The following is a 22,346-nucleotide window of genomic DNA, read 5'->3' on the forward strand; positions in this document are numbered from 1 at the left end:
AAGTGGCTCTCCAGAATGTTGTGGGTTTTTTTTTAGGGGAAATTTTAAATTGTTTACTGAATATGACTGAAAAGAGGCCTGTGTAGAGAATGGTGTGTCCAGGGCAAGTACAGAGCCTCCTTATCTGACTCAGATACAGGACCTTCAACATCTGGTTGCCTTTGAGTCATTCCGCTCTTCAGAGATGAGCCAGACCGCTGCATTGTTTTGGGGCAGGGTTCAGTAATACTGATTTTACATTCTAAATCACTGGGGAATAACTATCTGGTTAGACATTTTGAGTATCACATTGTACAATAAGCATTGCATCACTATACACAATAAAAATGAGCAAGTACAGAAAAATATATCCAATTATTTGAATGTTGGCCTTGAGCGCAGTATGGAAAAGGTGGGGCAGGTCACGAAGGGACACTGGGGACAGCCACCAAAAAAAAAAAACATTTGTCTATTATTAGTAGTTTGAAATTAACATATTAACTATATTTTTACCATTTTCATTGGGCAGGCCGTATTAAAAAGCTTGGCGGGCCCTGGCCAAGTATGCCCTTGTCAAGTCATGTTTATTGTATAACCCTTAATCACAAGAAGTCGTAAAGACTACAGACTCTTATTACACCTTCCTCTCATAGACCCATCGTAGTTTGGAGTGATTTTGGTATATATGATGTCTAAAACGGTTAGAAACTTAAAATAGTTTCATATTAAATTGCCTATTTAAAATTATATACCAACTTACACATTTATGAGATCCAAAGTTGTAAATTTTTGTTATGTCCTCAAAATTTTGCGGTCATTCCTGATGAAATCTAGAATATATTCAATGCATATCCAAACTGGGCACAATTACCTCAAGGTTAAGAGATTAGATTGAGCTGATGTACTGAATGCTGTGCCTGCATGTAAATTGTACCCCCTATAAGAAGCGTTTTTTCCTCCAGTGTGGTGTTAGTTGGATGACTTCATCTTGTTGGACTGAGACCAGGACATTGTTGTCATCCTCTCACATTAAAGGTCATCAATTCTTGTAGAACAAAAAGTAGTTGGTTCTCTGAAATTGCTTGCTGTCTGGTTTCTATCGCTTGTGTCTTTCTGAATGTGGACATGTGTACACTGATTAAGTTTTTGTTTTTGTCACTGACATTGAGTGCTGTCCTCCTTTTTTGATCACTTAGTAGATTGTAGAACACGTGTGTCAAACTCATGGCCTGTGGGACAAATGTGCCCCCTCAGTCACTGCTGAGAGAAGCGCTAGAGAAAAATGAGCAAGATCGCGACAATGACTTGTTGTTTTAAATATGTCCCCGTAGCCACTCGAAAAACACCCAGTGTAGCTGTATTGGCTGACCCTCATTAATCCAGACCAGAGTACAGTGAGAAAACCCATCCCGACATTATTTTACTCGAAATCAAAATCACAGACGCGCTGTTTAAGGCACTACAAAAAACACAAAATGCAGACGTTTAAAGGAGCTTTAGCTCCTTTCTAGAATAACATTAAATCTACCAACAAAGTTGGCATATTTTGTTTAAATATCTATCAACCCATTTTCTGTGCCGCTAAACCTCAGTAGGGTCACGGGGGTGCTGGAGCCCATCCCAGCGATCTTTGGTCAGTGGTCTGGGGACACCCTGAACTGGTTGCCAGCCAGTCACAGGGCACACAAAGATTTGGTTAAATATTTTCGTAAAAATAAAAAGCAGACTTTAAAATAATTTAAGCCCCAATGTGTATTTTTTGCCCACTGGAAGCAACTGTATTGTTTAATGCTAATAAAAACCAATGCCACAGAACAGAGTATCAGCAAGATGCCAGACAAAATTGGCAGCAAATTCTAGGTAGAGATTCTACCAATTAAAAGAAATACACATTTTTTGACCTGTTTTTTTAATACATATGTAAAAATTAACATTGGTATGATAGTTCATGTATTTTGCCTATTACTCAAATCAATGTTTTTGTTTTTTACTTAAGTTTTTGCACCACTAGAAGGCAGTAAATTTTAAACACTGTGCCTTAAAATTATTTATTTAGTGTTTATGATATTTTTATGAATTATCGGTCTGCTTGGGTTTCCCTGAGTTAAACTTTAGTGGAAAATAATTCAATTGTTGTTTTTCTTCTTTTTTCCTTTTTTTTTTATAAATGCACACTTGATAAACACCATAATAGATTAATTCCTGGTAAAGAAAAAATATTGATTGAAAGAAATACCCTCAATTGTTTTATAACTAAATATTGCATCCTTGAATCATAATTTAATAAGCCTCCTAAAAGACCCCCAGTAGGCACACTTATTAATGCCATTAATTTACTTGTCCGACCTAAGACTTACAACATTGGCACTCATTGCATCCCTGGGCATTAAGGGTTGGAATTGGGGGGTTTGGTCACCTAATGACTCCCAACACAGCAGTTGGGTCTAAAATGGCTGCGCCCTGTTTGGCTGCGGCTGCATCGACCAGCTTGGTATCCTAGATGGTAGGGCGCCCGCTTTGAGACTGGGAGGAGGTCGCTGGTTCAAGCCTCGGCCAAGTCATACCTAAGACTTACAACATTGGTACTCATTGCCTCCCTGCTTGGCGCTCAGCATTAAGGGTTGGAATTGGGGGGTTTGGTCACCTAATGACTAAAATGGCTGTGCCCTGTTCTACCATGTTGCCCCGAGCTAAAATGAGTATGATAGCCCTGTTGTAGAATTTCTTATACGTGAACGGTTTCCTTTAAATTATTTGCTTGCTAATTTTGTAATTCCATAGTCTTGGGATAAAGAGGTCGCAGGTTAGATTCCCGGGCTCCTCCGTGTTATATATCGAAGTGTCCTTGGGCTAGACACTGAATCCCTAATGCCTCCAATAAGCAGGTAGGCGCCTTGCATGGCTGACTCCCTATTGGTGGGTGAGTGTGTGTTTGAATGGGTAAATGTGAAGCACATTGTAAAATGCTTTGGGAGGTCTTCATTGACTTGAAAAGCGCTATATAAATGCAGACCATTTACCATTGTGAAACTTCTTAACTCCCTGGTAGATGGATTCTTCTCTCATGAGAACTGTTAACTCTCAGATGATACATTTGCTTTGTGTCATTTTAATGTTTTATCAAATGTGTGTTTAGATGCGTCTCCCAAGCTGGGTGATGTGCTTAAGTGGATCAGGAAACAAAATGAAAAACCTCTGCTGACCCGGTAATTATGCTCAAGAATGATTTTGCAGGAATTTTTTAATATGATATAGTCATAAACTCATACTGTTTTAAACCCCATCCAGGTCTCCCATTGCACTCTTCTTGGTTCTTCTGGTCCCATTCAGTATGTTTTTACTCAAACATTAATTTCTTCAAAACGGAAATGTATCATCTTGTTGTTTCCTTAGGTTTGTGTATGCTTGGCCTGGATGGCTTCCCAGCTTTAAGTGTCCTCGAGTGGACTACTTTAAAATCCGATGGTCCTGCTTTGTCCTTGGTTGATAATCTGGCTTCTTCTTTGGAGAAGCAAGCTGTAGAGGCCTCAGAAAAGGTGACGTTATCTTGAGACTTTTACCTTTTGAAATACAATCATTTACGGACGATAAGCTGCACTTGACTTTAAGCCACACCCAATATATACATTTATATATTTTGTAAATAAATAACATTTTTACAGTACAATTTCTAAAGGTAAAACAGTTTGTACCTACTGTTGGGAATTAATATCAAAATGTACCGTTTACCAAATTGTTCGAATTGGTTATCTGACTCTATTAACCAAACACAACTTACATTCACACAACAATTTATGCCACTCATTTCTTGATGGAAAAGATGAACAGGAAAGCCGACATTTCCACACGGGGGCAGATTTAATTTCATTAACAAATTAACTAGGTGTACTCCGTCGAAAACGGCCGAAATAGTGTCGTTGGAGTCTCTGGGAAGCCTTCTTCTGAAGTCCTTTAGTTCTCTCCTCACTGGCCATCTTCTCCCCGCACAATGGTGTGCCGACTCCTCCCATGGGCGCACCAACAAGGCCCCCTGGGCTCCAACATCTCTGAGAAGAGTGCCGCGATGTCTGGAACACTCAAAACACCAAGCGTTTCTACGTCATCAAGGCCTTGTTCTCAAAACAACGCCTGCCGCCCTTTGTCTGGATGTGCTGATTATTTTATCAGCAGTACGTCCCGTTCTGTAAACAACATCTTCCATCACTCATGCCTGTGCCCTGAACTTTCACTGCTCATCGAACAAAGGCACAGTCGGTAAATAACTACAGCACTAAACTCAATAAATGTAACTTGTATTCAATCATATACAATCCTTTATAGTCAAATGTATAAAATCCTTCACAACAGAACCCTCACCTGACTATAGACTGCATGTACCCATGTTGAAACACAAGATATATATAGTTTTAATAATACTCGAGGAAACGGGACACAGTAACACGGTATTAACAGGCTTAATTTTTTTGTCGTGCGATCTTAAACCGCTTCATCAAACTAAATGAATAATCTCATATTATCTAGCTATTGAGGTTTCTTAAAAAAAAATACGTGGTCTACTGAGTCAATTTAACCATACTTCTCTCTTGTTTTCCTTCTCTTTTACTGTTTTCTTGTCTCTCCCTGCCTTACTGTCTTTTTCTCTTTCTTTAGCTCTTCCTCTTGTTCTTTCTCTTGTTCTCTCCTCTTTCCTGTGCTCTTGCTCTGGTTCTTTCTCCCTTTCTCTCTCTGTCTCTCGGTCGCCCTTTTCTATCCTCTCTTTCTCTTCCTCTCATTTTGTCGCTCTTCCTCTCCCTTTCTATCTCTCTCTCGTTGTTTTTAAATTTTTCCCTTAGTGTCTTTCGTGTTTTCTTCTCTTTCGACTTCCAATAATTAATCTAGTACAGGGGTCAGCAACCGTTTTGGTGTGGAGTGCCACTTTCAAATTTTCTTGTAAATCAGTGTGCCACACCAAGATTAATGACTCGCACAACATTTTTTAATATCCAACAGAGCTGTAATTTTACACAAGTCCAAATATTCAACATGGATATAAATTGAAATCATATAATTGACCAATTTATCTTCCACTATTCTTGTTCAGTAATAAACTAAAAAATGAATGACAAGTCAAGTCACATTTAATTATATAGCCCTTAATCACAAAAATGTCTCAAAGGACTGCACAGGATTACAATTACAAAATTGCACAATTACCTGATCTTAAACCAGCATGCGGGCAAGGAACAACTCAAAAACCTCAGTGTGAGGGAAAAAGAGAAACCTTGAGAAAGGACCTCACATGTGGTAATCCCCCTTCCAGGCTTGACCAGGGTGAATCAGAATTAGCATTACTGTACACAGTATAGTAAACACCAGGTAAGATTTTGAAAATGTCCGGAAAAAGCATGACGCCTGTAAACTAGTCCAGAAAGTCTATGACGGCCGCGACGCAGCTTCCCATCTCTGCCAGCTGGTAAATGCAGGGGTTGACATGCTTTAGGTCAGACGCTGGTCCGCTGACTCATCTCAAATCGTCCTTCTCCTTCGCATCAGCCAAGCAGGCAATCGGAAAAAGACTATGAGGTGGGCATCAATCATAAGCTTTTGGAATAGAAGTGTGTCTTAAGTCTCAATTTAAAAACTCCCTTTCTCTCTCTGTCTCTCGGTCGCCCTTTTCTCTCCTCTCTTTCTCTTCCTCTCATTCTGTCTCTCTTCCTCTCCCTTTCTATCTCTCTCGTTCGCTGAACAACATGTGGGCAACATCAACTTTTTACCACAACACTCAACCATTCTTCATCAACACTGAACTACAATCAAAAAAACAAGTCATATGGACTGCTACCATACCATTCATCCAAGAAATCTTATTGCAGAAAATATCAAAACTTGAAACACACACACACACACACACATTCAATATATTCACCATCAGTAAATGTTTTTCCGTGCTTTGCTATGCAGTGAGCAATGTGATAGACACACACATTCAATATATTCGCCATCAGTAAATGTTTTTCCGTGCTTTGCTATGCAGTGAGCAATGTGATAGACACACACATTCAATATATTCGCCATCAGTAAATGTTTTTCCGTGCTTTGCTATGCAGTGAGCAATGTGATAGCTTGTGTTTTTAGCAGTGACAACGGTATTCAGGGTCTGTGTTTGTTTGCTGTACCTGGACACAGCGCGTTTTAACGTCTGCGCCATGTCAGACTCATGCTTGAATTCATGTTCATGTTTCGTCTCGTAATGACGTTTAGTACTTGACGTGCGAGGTACAACGCTCTCGAGGCATAATGCACAAACAGCAGGTTTTTTTTTTTTTTTTTTTTGCACAAAGCCCCAGTCATCTGTCCACGCTGGCTGGAAAAGACTATTTTTTTTGCGTTCATGATTCATTCGTTTATCGCGCGTCCGTGTTTCTGTGAGTTGAAACATCGATCTCCTCCTCTCCTCTGAACCACTCACAGCCTGAGCAGAGGAGGAGGGGCACTACCGTAAAGCTTTTAAACAACACGACGCGCAACTGAAAATGACTCAATTTCAGTTAAAAATGCGCATTTAAAAAAAAAAAAGATCATTTTGCCGTGCGCTTGCATGCCACTGGTTAACCCCTCGCATGCCAGGAGTGGCACGCGCGTCTTAGGTTGCCAACGCCTGATCTAGTAACAACATAGTAAGTAGTAAAAGTTATTTCAATAATCCAAATCAAACTAGGTGCCCTTTGCGCTATTAAGTAACAAAAAGTAGCTCTCAGCTTGAGAAAGGTTAGAGACTCCTGCTATGACCTTTCTTGCTTGGTGTATTTCATGTACTAAAGCACTCTAGCACATATTATCCAGTATGAACCACATAAGTATCATATAGGCACATTAAAGAGGCAGAGTCGCGCCAGCTGTGTGGGTGGGCGGCTAAGACGGTATAAGTTTCAGCACTAACATGGATAAAAACCTCTTCCCCGTCATGCGAAAATAAAACCTTCACAGCTGTGTATTCAATCTTTCCGGAATCCAGTAAATAGTTAAGAGAATATGCAGTTTCTTGGTTCCTTGAGGTCTAGGTGAAACTTCCGGTCTGACAACTTTGCCCAAGTAGAATGCCCTGCAATGCAGGGCTATTATCCTTGTTAAATATATTTCCCTCTACTTTCTTATGAAGAGACAAGTAGTATATAAAAATAGAATATCTTGATAAATAATCTGCTGCCACCTAATAGCATGAATGAATGTTAGTTCAACCGAGGACAGGAAGAAAGTAAATGTACTGAACAATGGCATGCTTTTTTGCGAAGAAAGTTTCTTGGAGTTCTCCCATTTTGCACCAGTAATTTAATGGAGTACTTTTTTAACCCTTTGCAGCCAGAGTCTGTGAGACATGCTCATCTGGAGCGCAACCTGCCATCGCTATGGGAACGTGTAGAAGCCAGCACTGAGAGGGTGGAACGGAGACATGGCGAGATGCTCCGGGCACTCACGGATATCACACGTAACAGCAAGAGCAGAAGACTTGCGGACCACCACTTGGCCCTGCTGAGAAGAAGGATGGATGATAACAAGGAGAGTTGGAAGCAGGTAGTCATTCTGCTTTGTTTTAAAATTTGGTGTTCCTAATTAGTGGTTATAAAAAACTATCATCATATGAACTAAATCAAATAATTGTTCACGGATCCCCCTTACCACTTCCTCAAGTGTGTATTAGGCAAGTTCAACCAGGTCAGGGTTTGCTTCCACACTATTATTATTGGTAACGGGTCCCAAGGCTCACATTGAGGCTAAAGGGAGCAGCAAAAACATGATAACCATGAAAACGAAGCTTGCAATGATCAAGAAATGCTAAGAAGGCACACAGACCGCTACCCTTTGCCAAGTTGCTTGGCCATAAACAAGCCAAGATCGAGGCTATTATTACAAATAGTCAATTACAGCCAGTGAATCATTAAAAGGGCATGACAACCATCACAACAATCTCTTTTAATATGAATCCTCTGTCTGCTTCTTACTTTATCCACCTGTTACCTTACCAGGCCATGTCATGTCACGCTAAAGAAATATAAAATATTTATTTTTCCTTTACATCCTATTTAAACATAAACTCTTAGTAGTAATACTATATTGGATACTATTTTGTCATTTTATTGATTTTATCTAGTGTATCAGGGGTTCCTAAAGTATTGGCTCTGATAACTGTAGGTTTCTATTCACTGCCGTACAGCAATTTCACTTTGAACATACTAGGGTTTAAAGAATTGTAAGGCATTAAAACATGTCAGTTTTTGTATCTGGTTCTGCTGGTATGTTTACTAACATTTTGTTTTTATTACACTTACTTGTTTCTTCAGGAAATAATTTGGCTGCAGAGCCAAATGTCTCGTCTGGATTTTGTGGAGGTCAATTTGCAGAACCTGGTAGCCAAAGTTGAGGTACGCTTCCTCTTCACATATACGCACACAAAGAAGAGATTGCGAACCAAACTGGCCTGGTTTACAACAAAATCTTGTGTTCCAGGAGGCAAAATTGAGGCAAGAAGCCACCATGACAGCCGCATCGCAGATATCATGTGATGCTGCCAGGTAAGCATAGCCTTCGCCACTGTGCTTCTGACCAGTGTTGGGCGCGTTACTGAAAACGGGTAATAAGTTAAAGTTGCAAATGACATCATTTAAAAAAAATAATTAGGTTTTTGTTATTGTTGTAAATACAGCTTAGATGTGAGTATATGTGGTAAGGAGTAGGGCTGCACGATTTTGAGAAAAAAACCCAAGATTTCTCAGATCAGTGTTGCGATTTTCTATTTTTAAAGAAAGGGGCATTATCTGTGCTAGTTTTGGTATTTTTTTTTGGGTAAACGCATTCTTCCATGAGTGAAGTGTGTAATTTGTAAAATATTAAAGGTATCACGTCATGAACACTTCTATGAGGAATGCCTGGAATATGACCACTGTGTTTTATTTTAAAGATTTTGAAGAGTAACAACCCGTGGGTCAGCATGGCGGCGCAGTGGTTGGCGCGCATGCGGCACAGTTCTGAGGTCATGAGATCGAACCTCCTGTGTGGAGTTTGCATGTTCTCCCCGTGTTTGCGTGGGTTTCCCCCAGGCATTCCAAAAGCATGCATGTCAGGTTAATTGGCCAGTCCAAATTGCCCCTAACTGTGAATGAGCGAGCGAATTGTCTGTCTCTGTGTGCCCTGCGATTGGCTGGCAGCCAGTTCAGGGTGTCCCTTGCCCACTGCCCGAGGATAGCTGGGATGGGCTACAGCACCCCCGCGACCCTACTGAGGATAAGTGGTGTAGATAATAGATGGATGGACAACCCATGGGGTCATTTTTTTTAATCCCACTTATTTAGTCATGGGTTGATACTAGTGACAGAGCCATTAGACTGTTGAGAAGCCGTGTCTGTATGATGTCACCAGTCACATATACCCTTAGAAAATATATAAAATACTTATGTTTAGTTTTTCAGATGATGATCAACTTTGAACTGGGAACAGGTAAGGTTTCATGGTATTGTCACAGCTGTTTTCCAGCTAAAATGCCCACGCATGTGATTGCAAATTAAAAAAATCTGACAAGAATAAAAACCTACTATTTTTGTGTGTTCTAACTTGGATTACTGAATGTGAGTAGCACATGCAGTGATTATTTCAGTCGGGGACAGAACTTGAGAATCTTACCTTTCAATAGAGACCAAAATCGTCCAGATTCTTCAAATGGTTCAACAACAGCATTCAACTTACTTTGGATTAAGATATGTGAATTTTACAGGGTTAAGGGGTTAAATTTAAGTAAACAGCGCTCTCTACTTGGGAGTTTTGTTTGCGTTGCTGTCCATAACTCAATCGCACTACGTCACATAGCAATGTTGATTAGATTTTTGTTAATCGTGCAGCCCTAGTAGGGAGAATATCTCAGTGAGGAGAAAATCGTATTCTGAATACAGTTACAGTTGCACTCTTTGTTTTTGTAGGTAAATATAAACACGCCCACTTTTCTTGGGCTTTGCTGGCGTATTGATGTTTGTATGTCACATCTTAAGTGAAGGAGGAACAATAAGTAGTCAAATAAGGTTTAATTCATGACCAATTATTAAGTACTAAGTACGCACATTTTTGTAATGACAGTTAAGTTACAAAATATTATTAATAACACCTTCTAGAACTTGTTACTGGGAAAAGCAATTGCTTATCAGGAATGCATTAGTCCCAAAACATAAGGTCCATAACAAGTAATATTTTTTGCACGTTAGAGGTAAAATCCGGCCTCAAAAAATAATCCAGCCTTACCTGGGTCTGTCTGCATGTATTTAAGCCCGACACAGCCAGAGTTCGACCAATAAACTTGATTTGAGGGACTGAGCTAGATGAAAACCGGAATTTTCATATGTTGTCTGTCAGGGTTTCTCTCTCTCGCTGACTTTTTTTTTGGTATAAATATGATCCACTTCTTATTGCTCTTTCTTAATCTTTGTGTCATTTGGTGGAGGAGCCGCACTATAGATCCAGTGCTTCTCTCGCGCCTTTTCAAGCGCGGAAATTCGGGCTGCACTGCCCGAAAGGGGCACTGAATCCTTCGCGGGACACGAGTCAAGTAGTCATATTTATTTGTATAGCTCTCACAATAAGATTCAGATTCAGATTCAGATCTACTTTATTGTCATTCTAGTACACGTGTATACAGAACGAAATGTCGATGCATCTGACCCCCACAGTTTCCTTGAATGTACAGATATAAATAATGTTGTATTGTATTTTGGCTACGTATAGTATTTTACCATAGTGCCGATAGTGCAAGAAGAGTAGCTAACCAGATGTGCAAAATGGGCAGTCAGGTTAACAAGTCAGGTACACAGTAACATTAACACTGTAACAATAACGCTGTAATTACAATAGTGCAGAGAGCAATGTGCAAGGAGTGGCAAGCTATAAAAAAAACTGCCAGTAGTGCAAAAAGTCAGATTAGCAGCCGTTTAGATTTAAGTTAACTATATGTTAGATTGACCATTTAACAGTCTAATGGCCAGGGGGACTAGACTATTGCGGAGCCTGGTGGTCCTGCACCGCACACTGCAGTACCTATTCCCAGAGGCTAGCAGAGTGAACAGTCCATGATGGGGGTGAGAGGGGTCCCCGGTAATGTTTTTAGCATGGGATAGGCAGTGCTTCTGGCCAATGTCCTGAATGGAGGGAAGTGTAGTCCCGATTATTTTCTCTGCTGTCCTCGTTATCCTCCTCACACTACCCCAGTCGGTAGCGCTGCAGCCTCCACACCACACAGAGATACAGCTGGTCAGGATACTCTCTATGGTGCCCCTGTAGAATGTAATGAGGGAGGGTGGGGGCAGGTGGGCTCTCCTCATCCTCCGCAGGAAGTACAGGCGCTGCTGTGCCCTCTTAACCAGTGATGCAGTGTTCACGGACCAGGTGAGTTTGTTTGTAATGTGCACCCCTAGGAACTTGATACTGCTGACAACCTCCACAGCCTTGTTGTTGATGCAGAGTGGGGCATGGTTGGGCTGGTTTTTCCTAAAGTCGACAATGATCTCTTTAGTTTTGTCGACATTCAGGACCAGGCTGTTGTCCCTGCACCAGCCCACCAACTGCTCCACCTCCTCTCTGTAGGCCAGGTCGTTGTCATCCCTGATGAGGCCCACCACTGTTGTGTCGTCAGCATACTTCACGATGTGGTTTGTGGCGGACCTAGGGACGCAGTCGTGTGTCATCAAGGTGAACAGCAAGGGGCTTAGGACGCAGCCTTGGGGGGAGCCCGTGCTGAGGTAGATGACATCTGAACTGTTCTGACCTATCCGCACTGATTGGGGTCTGTCACAGAGGAAGTCCAGCAGCCAGTTCCGCAGGGGGGTGTTGAAACCCAGGAGTCTCATTTTGTCTACCAGATGTTGTGGGATGATGGTGTTGAATGCTGAACTGTCCAGGAACAGCATCCGCACATGGGTGTTCTTCTCCTCTAGATGTGTCAGGCTATAATAAGTGCTGTATAGATCGTTATTACACCCTCCCCTCATATAAGAGGGCAAGAAAAACATCCAAAACCTCAGCATGAGGAGATTAAACAGACCATACACTGACATCATCAACATGTAACACAAAGAACAATGACGGGGGCTATTTAAAAAATAAAATAAAAGCGAGAGCAAAGCCCGGCCCAAACCCAAACATAATGATTTAACTTATTAGGCCCCGGCTAAGGTTCTTACCACTTTTGCGCAGTGATAACACAAGCAAAGGCATTAGAAACATATGAATTTAATTTTAGGGTTTACTTTAACATCCCCGCGACCCTACTGAGGATAAGCGGTGTAGCTAATGAGATGAGATGAGACTTTAACATTGGAGAACCCGTGGAATCTTCAGGGTTAATGTGTAAATTTCAGCCCCCAGATAGGTATCACATATAATCTCCGCATAGACTTTACAATCAATAGCTCGTCAGTGTAATTTGTGTATTACAAACGGCCCACTACTTTTATCAATTGGATTAGAGATTCCTCCTCATATGCCTGTTTATCATGTGTCAATTTTTTTTCCTGGGCTCTGATTGATCTATTTCATAGCATGGCGTTTGACAGTCAGTCCCATGAAGATTTGCTGGCAAACATGCATCAACTAGAGGCGGCTGTTAAGAACATCAGGCAGGATATGGAAGGTCTTCTGGAATGTCAGCGGGTGGACATGAAATTTGTAAGCTGAGCGAAATCTTTGTGTTGTTAAATAGCCTCTGAGAAGTTTATTTGGGTTTGAAAATCACAAAGTGCTTTGAATTATCTAAGGCATTAAAATGACATATTGATTCTGTGAATTGATTTATTCTACCAGTCCAACCTGAAAGATGATGCTTGCATTTTAACCCAAAATCGTCTTGAATGAAATTTTCTTATTTCCATTCTTAACAGATTTCATCTCAGATCCAGCGAGAAGTTCGTGTTCAGCTCTTTGAGAAAGAGATCCAGGCATATCTTGCCTCTTTAGAGAGGAGCTTTCTTCACAATGTCAGCCAGAATTTGGACCAGTGCCGCCATGATGAGTTGCTCAGAGAAAGAGAGAAGATGATGCTTACCAGAAAGGTGATTATGTAAAAGCTTTACATAGAAAATGCTGTAAAAGGGAGTCAATGAAAAGGAACACAGTATAAATGTAAAGGGCATGTTTGCATTGGCTTTCCCTTTAAAGGTATTCCCAAATTCTTACACATGCAAAATGTGAGGCAACGCTTTTTGCATAAAATCAATACATATTAAATCGGTACACAGATAATGCATTTTGAAGATGTGCGTCTCGTCTTTGACTTCCTGAGCTGTGACGTCCTGTGCGAACACCATACAGACAGTCACCATATTGGTTTATCTGTTAATTAGTTGAGAAGGAGTGTTTCAAGCAAAGTTTGAGTAGTTTGTTTGGAGAAATGGACATGCCTGTGCAGCAGGTGAATCCGATAATGGTACAACAGAGGGTGAGTAGCCAAAACGGCTGACTGGCCCAAAAAACAAAACACTGAGAGCTGCTAACCGGGTAACCAGGACCGCATGTCAGGTTAATTGGTTCTGAGGTCATGAGATCAAACCTCTTGTGTGGAGTTTGCATGTTCTCCCTGTGTTTGCGTGGGTTTCCTCCCACATTCCAAAAGCATGCATGTCAGGTTAATTGGCTGGTCCAAATTATCACTAGGTGTAAATGAGCGGGCAAATTGTATGTCCCTGTGTGCCCTGCGACTGGCTGGCAACCAGTTCAGGGTGTCCCCTGCCCACTGCATGAAGATAGCTGGGATGGGCTCCAGCACCCCCGTGACCTTACTGAGGATAAGCGGTGCAGATAATTGATGGATGGATAATTTCATAATTGTGGGGACAAACCGCACAGGTTTTGTGTTTGATTGAAGAAAAAAAAGTATTTGGGAATACTTTAAATTACAAGAAGAACAGTTTTTTATCTGCACCACCTAAAAACTTGACTTTTGTTTGCAGGACGTTGACGAAATGATCAAAAATGCACTGCGTCGTTTTTCCCACGACCAGACCGGCCTTGCCGACTACGCATTAGAATCAGGAGGTCTCAAGCAACCCAATGTTTGATGTGATACCCGAAAGGGTTTTTTTTTTCAATTTCATTTTTTTCTAAAAAAGGTGGCAGCATTTTGAGCACTCGCTGTTCTGAGACTTATGAGACCAAAGCGGCCCTGCTCAGCTTGTTTGGAATTCCTCTGTGGTACTTTTCGCAGTCTCCGAGGGTTGTCATCCAGGTGACTTGGGTCTTTCTTTAGCACTTACTTGAAAGAAATACTTGAAAGTAAACGTTAATATGCAAAAAAAAGAAAACTGAAGAATGTATTGAATAAACATAACAAAAATATCATACTTTGACATTGTTTTATTTGAATTACGATATACATTTCAGATGCATTTTTTTAGCAATCAAAATGTGTGGTAATAATAGAATAACTCCATTTTTTTCAATTAGAATTTTGCATTAGAATACTCCCTCTTTTTTGCAGGGTGATAACTTTATTCTGGTTTTGATTTTTGACAACTGCATAGGATATCATTTTTTTATTTTGACCACTATACCCCACTGTTGTTTGTTATTTTGACTATTATGCGCTGTTTACATCACTGTCACCAGTGTCTGAGACGCATGACAAAAAGTTACCGGACACCAGGGCAGACAACTCTGAAAAGTTGCCTTCCCAGCCATAAAGTTGCCAGCCCCATTTTTCGCATCTTGAAACACAATAAGACAACTACTAATCGGGAAAAAAAAAAAAACATTATTTGCAAAATATTAAGGATCGATAATCAGAATATATAACGGACAACTTTAAAATTAAGTTCATTATATTATCTACCTATAACATTCATTGCATGTATATGACATCGCTGTTTTCCATCTGCCATCAGTATGTACCTGTATTTACTCATCTTCATTCATGCAATGTTTGCACTTTAATTCAGTTATCAAAGTCAACAACAAAAATATTTTTAAATTGGCACTGGATTTCTTTGAAGGTACTGGAAAAATGACACAATTGGCCTAGAAAGTGTTTGAATTTGGCCATGAAAAGAGTGTACAAACCCTGTATCTCATTTGCACGTGTCCAATATTTGAAACAGAATTCACTTTCACCTGTATCAAAGTTTTCTTGTGCTTTTTCAGCCAAATGTCCATCCGGGGAACTGCTGGGCATTTCGAGGGTCAACAGGATTTCTGGTTATCCGCTTATCCATGAGTATCCTCCCCACTGCCTTCTCCCTAGAGCACATCCCGAAAGCCTTAGCACCTAGAGGTACTCTGCAAAGTGCCCCCAGAGACTTCAGAGTCTATGTAAGCATTAGCATATCAAGTTTTCTGGTATTTGTTTTTTTTCTAGCTCTTTGAGTTACGTTTCTCTTTAGGGTCTGGACAACGCTGCACAGGAGCGAGGAACAGTGTTGGGATCTTACATATATCAGGAAGATGGAGAAGCGCTGCAGACCTACTATGTTACAGTGAGTCTACACTTTTTACAACATGAGTCTCAAACCCACAGACCATTTGTCGCCACCAAGAAGATAGTTCTAGGGCCCTCTGCTATTATATGAAAGCTGAATTTCAGTGCGACCTGCATGAGTTTGATCTTGTTGTGGATTAACCCTAAGTCAGCAGCTTTGGAGCTGACAACAGAGCTGATAACAGACATCTGGTAGGATGTTATGAAACAATGTTGATATAAGAATTCCCAAGTTGCTGACTAAGCGAATCAGAGAAAAACATCACTTGATCATAAGAACACAGTATAAAAAGCCCCACGTTTGCCGCCACTTATTTTGGAGAGGACTTTGTTGGGCGTCGCCCCAAAATATGCACAGAGCCAAAATATGGCAGAGGAGGAATGCCCGATATTGCATTCGTTCCTCAACATTCATCCAAGCCACGTTCAAATTCGTCACAGGTCTATAATTACATAAGTTTCTGGATTCAAGGTTGGGTCGTTTCAGTGTAGGTTTAATAACAGCTGACTTTAAAGCTGCTGAAACTACACCTGAGGAGAGTGATATGTTTATCATATTTAGAACTAAAGAACAGTGGAATGTTTTTATTGGTGCTTGTCTGATGGAAAAGCCGATGTGGTCCTAACCCAGACCCTAACCCCGGCGGTCCTCCCAGTAAATTCAGTTTGAGACCCATGTTATATAAACTTTTTGGCAGTTTTAAATTGTTTTTAACGACTCTTATACATTTAACTCCACCCTTTGTCCTAAAGGATAAGTGACATGCAAAGATGTGTTTTCTTTCCACAGGAGAAAAATGAACGTGCTTTTCAAATTATCGAAGTGCAGGTGCTGTCCAACTGGGGTCAGCAGGAGTACACGTGCATGTATCGCTTCCGAGTCCACGGCTTGCCTCGGGAATCCTGAACACACTTTGATTTTCATACATGCGGCAATCTATGGGTTAAGACAATCTTTTCTATTTGGTATAATTTCTGTCATTTCATGTTGTTCTGTACTGTTGAGCTAAGCACTTTTAAAAATTAACAAACTGACCTTGAATGCTTCACAACTTCTCCAAACGACCTTTTGTGTCTTACGTTGATAACCAAAAATATGATGCCTTTTAAGTCACAATTGCACTAAATGCATCATTTTAATTTGGGTTTTGGTTAAAAGCACTTTACATTTTGGTCCTTCTCCTTTCAATCTTGTTTTTGTATTTAAGTGGTAAATAAAGATATACCCTAAAAGGGTCATTTTAAATTGTGTCAACAACTAATACTGTCATCACCAGGTGGCATAATAGAAAAATTTCAAAGGTTAGCTATTATTGCTTGTTATTGAACATCGCATCATTAGAGACACAATTTGCATGAATCAATTGGACAATCCATCCATCCATTATCTGCACCGCTTATCCTCAGTAGGGTTGCGGGGGTGCTGGAGCCCATTGAGCTATCTTCGGGCAGTGGGCAGGGGACACCCTAAACTGCTTGCCAGCTAGTCAAAAGGCCCACAGAGACAGACAAATCATTCGCTTATTCACACCAAGGAACAGTTTGGACCGGCCAATTAACTTAACATGCACAGTTTTGGAATGTGTGAGGAAACCCATGCAAGCAAGGGGAGAACATGCAAACTCCACACAGGAGGTTCATGACCTCAGAACTGTGCCGCACACACGCTAACCACTGCGTCGCCATGCTGCCCTCCGACAATACCAAATTAGCAATTTTCAATAGTGCTGCTAAAGTACCTAGAAAATAAATAACATGGTTAATTCAACACAGGGAAGATTCTTAAAGGTGTTGCTGTAACTTCAAAAAGTGTCTGCTTCCTGATGCCATCTTCTGGCTGAAATCATTATTGCAGCCTCTGTCAAGCTACCTGTGTGCCGCGTGCACATACTTGTGTTTCAGTGTAGTGGGTTCTAGCATAGTGTTTTTTTACCTTCTAGAGCAGGGGTGTCAAACACATTTTAACTCTGGGTCCACGTAATGGAACAAACATTCTCACGGGGATGGACTAGTAGATTAGAGAAAAAGTTGGTTTGGTTGGGGATGGATGGATCCTTTAACCACTTGGGTCATAGGGGCACCATTTACTGTGGTGTATCTTGGGCAAGTACAGCCTGTTGGTGGCCATCCCTTTTCAGGCAAACATTACCATCTTTTTGTCATTGAATTAAGTTATATTTATTTGTATAGCCCTTAATCCTAATGAATCTCAAAGGGCTGCACAGACCACAGATTATTGCAAACCACAGATTATTGCAAACCACATACACCATCTCCTGATCTAAAATTACAAGCTAATATTGGTTTGTATTTTACCATTTGTGTTGTAAATCTGTGTATATTTTCATTTACTTTTCATGTGTATTTCAGGGATCTCCTGTAAAACATATGAGACGACTAAATAATAATTTGGTGCATAATGTTTTGTTATTATTCACAGTATATCACTCTCAAAACGAAAACTGAGGAGCCAAGCCTAAAGAGCCACTTCTCGAAAAAGAGCCGGAATTTCCTTGACGAGTCTGATAAATCTGTCCTCTTGGATACGACAGAATGGGGCAGCAACGTGTCACATGACAACTCAATAATGAGGATGTAGCCACCATTTTCACACAGACTTTTATATTAGATGTATATATAAAAAGCGTATCAAGTCAGACTGCCATTAAACATGTCAATGGCAACAATTTCGAGCATTTTCAAGCACTTCACCAAAAATTCAAGTATTTTCTTGACCTTAAAAACATTAAAATGAAAGCATTTTCAAGGATTTCAAGCACCTGCACAAACCCTGTAAGTAAAGTGGCTCAAATCTCAGAACAGGTGAAATAATGAGATAATTAGGTGCAAACTCTTTTAATAATTGATTTGAATCAATTTCATCGATATGTTGTTGCAGCCCTACAATAAAGACATTTCTATTCTTGACATGTGCTCACCAATGAACATCTAATTTTGCCTTAGCACCATAATACAAAACATGATCTCAAGCAAACACAATTCTTTCTCCTTCAGTCTTTGGGCATGGGGATGCCAAGAGCTGTCTGTGTCCGTTCCGCCATGCCCTGCTGGACTTGGTTCACTTTCTCCTTGCTGCAACAATCCTGCAGAAAAATGTGAGCCAGGTTCCGCAGACGAGGACTCTCGCACAGGGAGAAGCGTAACATACACTCCACGATGGCCACATCGCTGATGCGCAATCCTGATGGTGGATTGGTAAGGTTCATGAGCGTGCTGATGGCTGACAGGACTGTCTCCTCCCGGGCACTTGACAAACAGTTTGTGACCAGAGGGATGGCGTCATTTTGCACCAGGAAGTCTGAAAATTCCGGATCCATGCTGAGGTTGCACAGCCCTCCTATTGCAGTCAACAAGGGGAAACATATCTGTTACTAGCCATCTATTTAACCCCTTACCGCTCCTGTAAAATTCGCCTGAAGTCCCAATCCACGTACCCCAAAAAATGCTGTTCTTGAGAGAGTATGAACTGAAATAATCACTGCAATGGCTACTAACATTGAGTGATCTGAGTTGTAACACACAGAAATGGGTTTTTATTGCATTCAAATGCCTGCCAAATGTGTGTATCATGGGCATCTTTGCTGGAAAACAGGTCAGACAATAGCTTAAAGCCTTACCTGGTACCTTGTCAAATTTGATCAAACTCCAAAAACTGAACATTGGATTTTACACATTTTGAAAATGGTAAGTACTGTATAGGCATTTCCAAAAGAGGCAGTTCACAGCTCTCAAAACTTTGCATTCATGTATTTTACTTTGTCTATTTTTTAGACATTGTTAAAGAGTTGTAAACATTTGACTCACTGATTTTGCACACCTGTGCGGAAAAATCCTGCGGAAAAATAGTTCCCGGGTTGGATTTGTGCACGTTTACTTTCGGCTCAGATTTCAATACAGCTCGTAAAATTGCGTCAAATTACGTTGGGAATTTAATCCGCTAAACTATGTGTCAATCCATATTTGAATTGGTCACTATTGGCTCAAAACTTTTGAAGCTGCAAAAATAAAATTAGACAATTTTGCACAGCACACTAGAAAAGGTCTTAGGCACACCATTATGCCCCGGCATACTGATTTGGGGCAAGAGCTTACTTTGTTAAGACAAAAACAAAAAGTGCTTCTGCAATCCCAGGGTTCCTACAGCTTAAGGAAAGTTAAATTCAAGACTTTTTGGATGCTTTTATGTAATCAAATTTAAGACCAAGCTGAGAAAAAGAACACAAGTGATTCAAACAAACATACAAAAAAAAACACGTATTTATTGCACACAATGCATTGTGCCGCGTAGACATTACCTCGCACAGCTTTTAGCCATGGCAAAAACCTTCACCTGACAGCCACTTCTCATTTAAAGTACACTTTCCCAAGTCATGGGTCTGTTCTGACTGAAACCACATCACCGTTTTGATAGTTGCGTGTGGTCATGCGATGTTGCCACAAGAGTAAATTGATTATTAAAACAAACAATTGATAAATGTTACTAAATATTTTTAATCCAAACAAATATATTTTATTAATATATATTAAGACTTTCAAAAATTCGATTTAAGACGTTGTAATGCCAGTTAATGCCTTATTTTTACAACAATGAATTTAATTCCTTTTAAGACTTCTAGAATCCTCACCTATCCCAAATTCCACAAAGTTGGCATTGTCTTCTGTGAGCATGTCCAGGAAGAGATCAGCCACCTGGAGCTGCTTCAGATGCTCCATGTTCTTTGGATCATAGGCGAAATTGGCCAAGTTGGCCAGAACTTGCTCCTTTGCCTCTAGAAAGAAATATATTTGCATGAAAAGCGTTAGGAACTCATCCATCATCTTAGCATAAATGCATAGATAGAAGCATTGATGCATAGATAGATAAATATATAGGTGCATAGATGGATAGGTAGATAGGTGCATAGATAGCTCGATAGATAGATAGCTCTATAGCTCAGATAGATGAGAAAGAGACTTAATTCATCCCCGTAGGGAAATTCACACTTCCAGCAGTATCCCTGTGTTAAAAAATAAAATGATATAGAATACAAAAATACCCAATATAACGTGTTTATAAAGAGCATTTAAATAGTGTTGCGAAAATACACACTAATAAAATTAGGGTAATACGCAAATGTGGGGGTGGGGTTTAATGTGGGCTTTCACTCCCCCGGTGGAGTTAAAGAGCATCATGGCATGAAGAAGAAATAATCTCCTCTGTCTGGGGAACAAGACTGTGACAGGAGTATGTCGCTGAAGCTGTTCTTCTGTCTGGAGCACCACTTTCAAAGCACCGATTGTAGCTGTATTGCTGACTATCGTTAATCAACCAGAAAACACACCCTGATATTAATGTACTCATAATAAAAGTCACAGACGCGCTGTTTAAAGCAATATGAATTCAAACCCCAAAAAATAAAATAAAAAATTACCCCTGAGTATCTTTGCAGAAGTTGAAAGAAGCTTTGGCTCCTTTCTATAATGGATATAAAATTACCAGCAAAGTCCTCATTTTAAGGTGTTCATTTTCATAAAAAATAAAATGTTAAGATTTTTAAATCACTAAATCAAACATTTGATTCAGTGTCTGTGGGCTTTTTTTGTCATGACAGTTAAAGCACGAGTGTGTCATATTTTACCACAGATGGCACTGTTATCTAAGGTGAACAAAAAAACAGCCCCACACAGCACCACATAGCAGCAAGATCCAAGACGAACATGGTGGCGACCTCTCTGTAGGAATTCCATCCATCCATCATCTGCACCGCTAATCCTCAGTAGGGTCGCGGTAGTACTGGAGCCCATCCCAGCAATCTTAAGGGGACACCCTGAACTGGTGTTAATAATAATAATAATAAACTAATAAACCAGCCAGTCGAAAGGCACACAGAGACCGACAATTCACTCGCTCATTCAGACCTAGGGACAATTTGGACCGGCCAATTAACCTGACATGCATGTTTTTTTTTTTTGGAATGCGCGAGGAAACCAGAGTGCCCGGAGGAAACCCACGCAAGCATGGGGAGAACATGCAAACTCCAGTAGGAATTCCACAATATGTAAAAGGAATACACATTTCTCAATCTGTGATTTTTTTAATAAAAAAGTTGCTAGTTTATGTATTTTTGCCTAGTATTCAGATCTGTTTTATTTTTTATTTTTACTGAATTAACGATTTAGTACTACTAGGTGGCGTTAAATATTACACACCGTCCCTTTAAATGAACTCTACCAGAAATTAATTTAATTGTTTTGATTGGCCGGTTCAAACTGTCCCTAAGTGTGAGTGAGAATGGTCGTATGTCTCTGTGTGCCCTGTGACTGGCTGGCAACCCGTTCAGGGTGTCCCCTGCCCACTGCCCGAAGAGAGCAAGCAACCCCGCGACCCTACTGAGGATAAGCAGTGCAAACAATGGATGGATAATTAAATCAGGAAAATCACAGCATCACATTGATCTCTGTCAACAGGTTTAATGGATGGATGTTTTACTTTACTCTTATTGAAGGAAAAATATTGAGGTGAAGAGACCCTCAATAATCGTTGTATACTGTAATCAAATTTGACACCCCTTAATCATAATTTAAATGTGAGCCCCCGGAAAGACCCACATCTTGCAAGCTAATCTGCCTCCCAATAAAATGGGTTCGACACCCTGTTTTAGAGGAACACAAAATTTGTCAGCTTACCATCACTTTCGGTGTCCTGAAATTCTGTGACGAGCGTTTGCAAATATTCAAAGCGGTCACATTCCTTCTTCCACATGTTATTTGTTTTACAGTTTATTTAAAACTTTACAGACATTATCAAGAGTCTCGAAAGCGGAAACAAAAATATCAATTCTGTATTAACAAGACGCAGCGATTTGAAGCTACCCGTCAGTGAAATGCG

The 22,346-nt window shown here is 40.4% G+C and overlaps 2 protein-coding genes across 5 annotated transcripts in view; one reads left to right on the forward strand and one right to left on the reverse strand.

Moving 5' to 3' along the window:
• The window catches only part of LOC148346878 (uncharacterized), a 40,486-nt gene extending 23,783 nt beyond the window's left edge, over window positions 1–16,703 (forward strand). For all 4 annotated transcript variants that reach the window (XM_088323112.1, XM_088323111.1, XM_088323113.1 and 1 more), the window contains 13 exons: window positions 3,116–3,185; window positions 3,268–3,308; window positions 3,373–3,515; window positions 7,318–7,530; window positions 8,298–8,378; window positions 8,464–8,528; window positions 12,531–12,657; window positions 12,870–13,040; window positions 13,938–14,022; window positions 14,097–14,212; window positions 15,124–15,291; window positions 15,363–15,455; window positions 16,248–16,703. In XM_088323112.1, coding sequence (XP_088179238.1) covers window positions 3,116–3,185; window positions 3,268–3,308; window positions 3,373–3,515; window positions 7,318–7,530; window positions 8,298–8,378; window positions 8,464–8,528; window positions 12,531–12,657; window positions 12,870–13,040; window positions 13,938–14,022; window positions 14,097–14,212; window positions 15,124–15,291; window positions 15,363–15,455; window positions 16,248–16,364 — 1,490 coding nt within the window. In that variant the 3' untranslated portion in view covers window positions 16,365–16,703. The remainder of the gene's footprint in view (window positions 1–3,115; window positions 3,186–3,267; window positions 3,309–3,372; window positions 3,516–7,317; window positions 7,531–8,297; window positions 8,379–8,463; window positions 8,529–12,530; window positions 12,658–12,869; window positions 13,041–13,937; window positions 14,023–14,096; window positions 14,213–15,123; window positions 15,292–15,362; window positions 15,456–16,247) is intronic.
• A 1,594-nt stretch (window positions 16,704–18,297) lies between these two features.
• Window positions 18,298–22,346, reverse strand: armc7 (armadillo repeat containing 7). Its single transcript, XM_088323582.1, has 3 exons — window positions 22,145–22,346; window positions 20,104–20,247; window positions 18,298–18,815 (listed from the first exon to the last, which is right to left on the reverse strand). Exons 1-3 carry the CDS (start codon window positions 22,218–22,220, stop codon window positions 18,469–18,471), a joined length of 567 nt encoding a protein of 188 aa, XP_088179708.1. The 5' UTR covers window positions 22,221–22,346; the 3' UTR covers window positions 18,298–18,468.

This window comes from Urocampus carinirostris, chromosome 19, assembly GCF_059441175.1.
Source record: "Urocampus carinirostris isolate Australia breed hairy pipefish chromosome 19, RoL_Ucar_1.0, whole genome shotgun sequence".
NCBI classification, from domain to species: domain Eukaryota; kingdom Metazoa; phylum Chordata; class Actinopteri; order Syngnathiformes; family Syngnathidae; genus Urocampus; species Urocampus carinirostris.